General features: G+C 54.0%; 1 protein-coding gene across 3 annotated transcripts in view; it reads right to left on the bottom strand.

Annotated features, from left to right (window-relative positions):
* Window positions 1-891: 891 nt before the first annotated feature.
* GBF1 (golgi brefeldin A resistant guanine nucleotide exchange factor 1) overlaps window positions 892-5,147 on the bottom strand; it is a 131,078-nt gene continuing 126,822 nt past the window's right edge. For all 3 annotated transcript variants that reach the window (XM_025395808.1, XM_025395807.1, XM_025395809.1), the window contains exons 34-40: window positions 4,336-4,486; window positions 4,119-4,249; window positions 3,816-3,917; window positions 3,437-3,550; window positions 3,114-3,294; window positions 2,544-2,672; window positions 892-1,736 (exon numbers count right to left, since the gene is read on the bottom strand). In XM_025395808.1, the coding sequence (XP_025251593.1) occupies window positions 1,456-1,736; window positions 2,544-2,672; window positions 3,114-3,294; window positions 3,437-3,550; window positions 3,816-3,917; window positions 4,119-4,249; window positions 4,336-4,486 (1,089 nt within the window). In that variant the 3' untranslated portion in view covers window positions 892-1,455. The remainder of the gene's footprint in view (window positions 1,737-2,543; window positions 2,673-3,113; window positions 3,295-3,436; window positions 3,551-3,815; window positions 3,918-4,118; window positions 4,250-4,335; window positions 4,487-5,147) is intronic.

Raw genomic sequence — 5,147 nt, 5'->3', positions numbered from 1 at the left:
CTGATCCAAGGGAAAGGAGGAGAGGGGATCCTGTAATCATGCTGCAGTGAGTGAGGTCTGAGGTTTGTGGGGCCGGGAAAAGTTACCCCTCTTCAGTTTGGGGTCAAAATGAATGCCCTGGGCCCCAAACCCATGACTGCAGCTGTGGGCAAGATATCCTTCCCAGGGCTGGGTGCAGTGGCTCACGCCTGTAATCCCAGCACTTTGGGAGGCCGAGGCAGGAAGATCATTTCAGCCCAGGAGTTTAAGACCAGTCTGGGCAACATGGTGAGACCCCGTCTTTACAAAAAATACACAAAAAACTAGCCAAGTGTAGGGGTGCGCACCTTAGTCTCAGATACTTGGGAGGCTGATGTGAGAGGATTGCTTGAACCTGAGTTTGAGGCTGCAGTGAGCTATGATTGTGCCACTGTATTCCAGCCTGGATGACGGGGGGGGGCTCAAGTACAGTGGCACAATCATAGCTCACTGCAGCCTCGAACTCTCGGGCTCATCTGAAACCCCAAGGGCTGTTTTGCGCTCTTGGATGGTGAGACGTGTCTGAGAGAAGACTTACGAATAACTACAGCTCAGCCCTCACTCCTATTCCCTATCACCCAGGACAGGTTGTCTCGTGTCTCCCTTGGAACAGTTAGGGAAGATGACAATTGTCCGAGCCACTGCCCAAGCCCCGGGGCACACCTGTGATGACAAGGGTGCACCCTGTGGCAGGGCAGGGGTCAGCAGTGGTGAAGGAATCCTGACCCCAGGCCTAGCATCTAGCGGGGTTGGGGAGGGGGTGGTGGTGGTAGGTAGGCTCAGCCTCTGCTCACACCAAGCCCAAGCCCTGCACGCCCGATAACATGGTGCCCTGACCCACAAGCTCAAGAAGGAAACCGGAGGGAGAGACAATGATGCTGGTACTAAGACATTTATTATATCATAAAAAGTCCATTGTTGTTCTGTTTTTCCATATGTACATGCTCCTGTGGGCAGTCCCCCACCCAGCCCCTACCTGCCTACCCTCCATGGTGCCAGTCAACTCTCCAAACTGACCAACTAATTAGTAAAAGAGGAAGAACTGGAGGAGGTGGCCCAGGGCTAATGGGAGTGGAAAACAAAGTGCAGAGTGGTTGGGCTTAGTTCTCAATGCCTGACCATGGGCAGGCACTCCAGGGCTGGCAAACGGATGCCTCTCCCAGAGCTGCCAGGCTGGAGGCAGAGGCTGCAGATGACAGCTGAGTGCACTCCCAGGCTGAACCTCCAGGAATGGAGCACAGAGGAGGAAAAAGGTCCCACAGCTGATTGGGGGTCTTAGCTGGGGCTATCAACGTTCTCTTTTTCAGGTCCCCATCCAAGTGGCAGCAACAGCAGCTCTGACTTGGCCTGAAGAGCCTGTGGCCCGCAGGACAGCCAGAAGTGGGGTCAAGGAAAGCCTGGTGGGAAGCACTGGTCCTGATCTCTGAGTGACCTGCCTTAGTTGACCTCAGAGGTGGGTATGGGATCTGTGGGGCGGGGTGTGGCCAGGAGGGGCACTGGTGAGGTGGCCTCGATGAGCGCAGGGTTGAGGATGATGGGCAGAGTCATGGGTGGCACGCCCACCTGCAGTGGGGAGGCCAGGGGCTGCAGGATCAGTGGGGGCTGAGCCAGAGGTGGAGGCCCATCAGGGGTGGGGCTCAGCCTGCTGGGGCTTGAGGCTACTGGTGATCCTGGGGAGCTGCTGCTGGCGGCTCGGGGGCCCTCGGGCTTCTCAAAGTCTGTAGGGAAAGCAAGGTGGCTACAGTCAGATTCCCTTATTGGCACAAGACAACTCTCACATTGCCCAGCTGGCTGCTTATAGAATCTTTGTTCCTCCTTGTTCCTGTAAACAACACGCCCCGCCCTCCACCAGCCTAAAAAGTTGGGAGTCTCCCCTCAAAACTCATTTCAATGTTCAGCTACCTTATATCTACCTTCTACCACCTTTGCAAGGCTACTTTTTGTTTTTTTTTTTTTTTTGGTGCAACAGGGTCTCACTCTGTCACCCAGGCTGGAGTGCAGTGGCACGATCTCAGCTCACTGCAACCTCTGCCTCCCGGGTTCAAGTGATACCTCCACCTCAGCCTCCCCAGTAGCTGGGATTATAGGTGTGCACCACCACGCCCAGCTAAGTTTTGTATTTTTTTTGGTACAGGCGGGGTTTCACCATGTTGGCCAGGCTGGTTTCAAACTCCTGACCTCAGGTGATCTGCCCTCCTCAGCCTCCCAAAGTGCTGGGATTACAGGTATGAGCCACTGCACCTGGCCTTCAGGTTACTCTCTACTCGAATCTCTGAAAGGAAACCTCTGAAAATTCATTCCAAGTCCCTGATCCAGCTTTCTCTTCCCAAGCCTGAAGACTGCATAGTTCTCATAGCTTATGGTCCTGCCATTTGTCATGGGAAGAGCGGCAACAGGACTCTCTAGTGGCCTCCTTCCCTCGGCTCACAGCCCCTGCTCAGCAGCATTCCCATGCCCCCTTGGGCCTCCTCTTAGGCCCCCTGCTTGCTACTCAGTGCCTATCAGGCTAGCCCAGAGAGACTCACCACAGGCCCCCAGCTCAGATGGAATCTCTGGGGGAGGTGGATGTCCAGGTGTCCTGGTATCACCAGTAGCAGAAGTCAGGTGGGCTGAGGCGAGAGGCTTTGGGCCATGAGGCTCCATGGGCATGGGGTCTGGAGATGGTAGAGAATCGAAATGGCACTTCTTAGTGCTTTCTTTCCAGCAGAGCCCTAGCTACCCAATAGCCTTTCTACCCACCCAGGGCACAGACAATAAATTCAGCTTTGGGGACTCTCTGGTTTTTTTGAAACAGAATCTCGTTCTGTCGCTCAGGCTGTGATCTCGGCTCACTGAAACCTCCACTTCCCGGGTCCAAGCGATTCTCCTGTTTCAGCTTCCTGAGTAGCTGGGACTACAGGCACCCACCATCACACCTGGCTAATTTTTGTATTTTTCATAGACATGGGGTTTCACTATGTTGGTCAGGCTGGTCTCAAATTCCTGCCCTCAGGTAATCCACCCACCTCGGCCTCCCAAAGTGCTGGGATTACAGGTGTAAGCTATTGCGCCCAGGCAGGGGACTCTTTTTGATAAAGCTGGGCTGAGCCCCCTACCCTGGATGACGGTCTGCTTGAAGAGTTCATCTCGTAGGTGAGGCAGAAAACAGTCAATGCGCTCCCAGGTGATCTCCCAGAGGGCTGAGGGGCCACCTCCCCGTGCATCTGCACTGTGGAAAATCTCCGCTGTGTCCATCACCAGAAGCATGTTCTTCAGAGACTCAGGGATCGCCTCTGACTGCAGGTGGCAGTGGGACCATGAGAATAGGAAAGAGGGCATGGGAGAGTATGGTAAAGGGAGGTAGCTACCAAGGGGGAAAGGGCAAGTCCTTCCAGCAGGTGGGACAGGAGGCAGGCAGCCGAGCTGAGGTGGAACATACCAGTAAGTCGCTGGAGCCTGCGTGCATGTACTTGTCCATGAAGTCCAAGATGGTGAGCCAGAGGGCCGCAAAGGTAGAGAGCGACAGCAGTGGAGACAGGTGCTGCAGGAAGACCTACGGCCCACCAGCCCCCTTCAGCTGAGGGGACTGTAGGAGCCTCTGGACCCCTCTCTGAGGCTGAGAATCTTAGATCAGAGATAGAGGAATCTCTGATCTAAGATTCAGAATCCTCTCGGGTCCCCAGGTCCGGCCTAGTGTCCATAGCTGGGGGGTTGTGAGCACCTACAATGAATCTTAGGTCCTGCCAGAAGCCCTGGTTTCCCTCCTTGCGAAAAGGCAGGTATGGGAGAGAGGGTGGGTGTAGGGTGGTGAGCAGTACCTTAGAGAGCAGTGTGGAAGCCCTCATCCGGGTCTCCTCCATCCCGCCCACATCTGCAGGGCTGATGTTCTCCAAGAGCTTGGTAAGTAGAGGAAACAGCACCTGGTGGGGGTAAATGTGCAATGTCTCCCTACGAGGGTCAGCTAGGCAGCCTTGCCCCAAGGAAGCCAGGAACTGGATGGGCACAGAACAGAAGGGAAGGTATGATGCAGGCTGAAGACTCACATTAGGGGCTCTTCAGGCTGCCTGGCTTTCCTTTTCTTAGGATCTGAACTTTATCTTAAGACCAGTAGGAAGTCTCACCTTGTTAAAACAGGACTCCCATTCCAGGGCATCTAGCTTTTGCAGATCATGTACAAGTAGTGCTCGCTGCAGATAGGTCAGTGCCTGCATCCGTACCTGGCGCCGGGCATCGCAGCACAGGCAGGCAATACCTGAGAGCAAGAGCAGGGTCAGGATCCTTCAGGCATCTTGATCCTGATGCTCCCCAAACTCCCTACCTCTGCCCCTCCTGGTTTACCCTGCAGTAAAGGGCACCAGCAGTGGGCCCAGAGGGTGCGAGAATCAGCTTCGATCTTCTGGCCATCTGTCTGCAGGTGGCGTTGCTCCTCCGCCCATGAGCTGTAGATAGAGGCTGCCCGCGTGTGCAGGGTGTGCATCAGGTCTAGCAACTAGGATCACAGGAGGGGGCAGGACATGAGTGGGGTTAGGTCTGGTGGATGCCTTTCCCCCTTCCCACTCACTGTCCCTGACTGAGTCCTCAAGGTGGCCCTAGCACCAATCATGCCATACCTCACCCACTTGCTATTCTTTCCCTTGACTTGACTTCCTGGTTGTTCCAGTCCTTGCAAAGGACTCTCCAAGTCAGAAATTTCTCATGAGAGAGAAAGACTTAGGAGGTGTGTGGACTGAGTATTTCACAATCCTGATTCACAGTGAGAAAGATACTTTCTTTTCAATTGTATTTCACACCTGCTGACGACAGAGACAGCCTCATGTTGTTAATTTAATTTTATGTTTTGAGGCAGGGTCTCACTCTGTCACCCAGGCTGGAGTGCAGTAGCACAATCACGGCTCACTGCAGCCTCAAACCCCCGGGCTCAGGTGATCCTCCCACCTCAGCCTTGTCAGTAGCTGGAACTACAGCTGTGCGCTGCCACGGCCAGCTCATTTTTTGTATTTTTGTAGAGATGGGGTTTTGCCATGTTGCCCAGGATGATCTTGAACTCCTGGGTTCAAGCAATAGTCCTCCCAAAGTTTTGGGATTATAGGTATGATTATACCATGCCCGGCCCAATTTTATTTCTTTTTTTTTTTTTTTTTTTTTTTTTT

This window comes from Theropithecus gelada, chromosome 9 (assembly GCF_003255815.1).
Source record: "Theropithecus gelada isolate Dixy chromosome 9, Tgel_1.0, whole genome shotgun sequence".
Lineage (NCBI taxonomy): Eukaryota > Metazoa > Chordata > Mammalia > Primates > Cercopithecidae > Theropithecus > Theropithecus gelada.
This window is presented reverse-complemented; position numbering and strand designations above follow the sequence as displayed.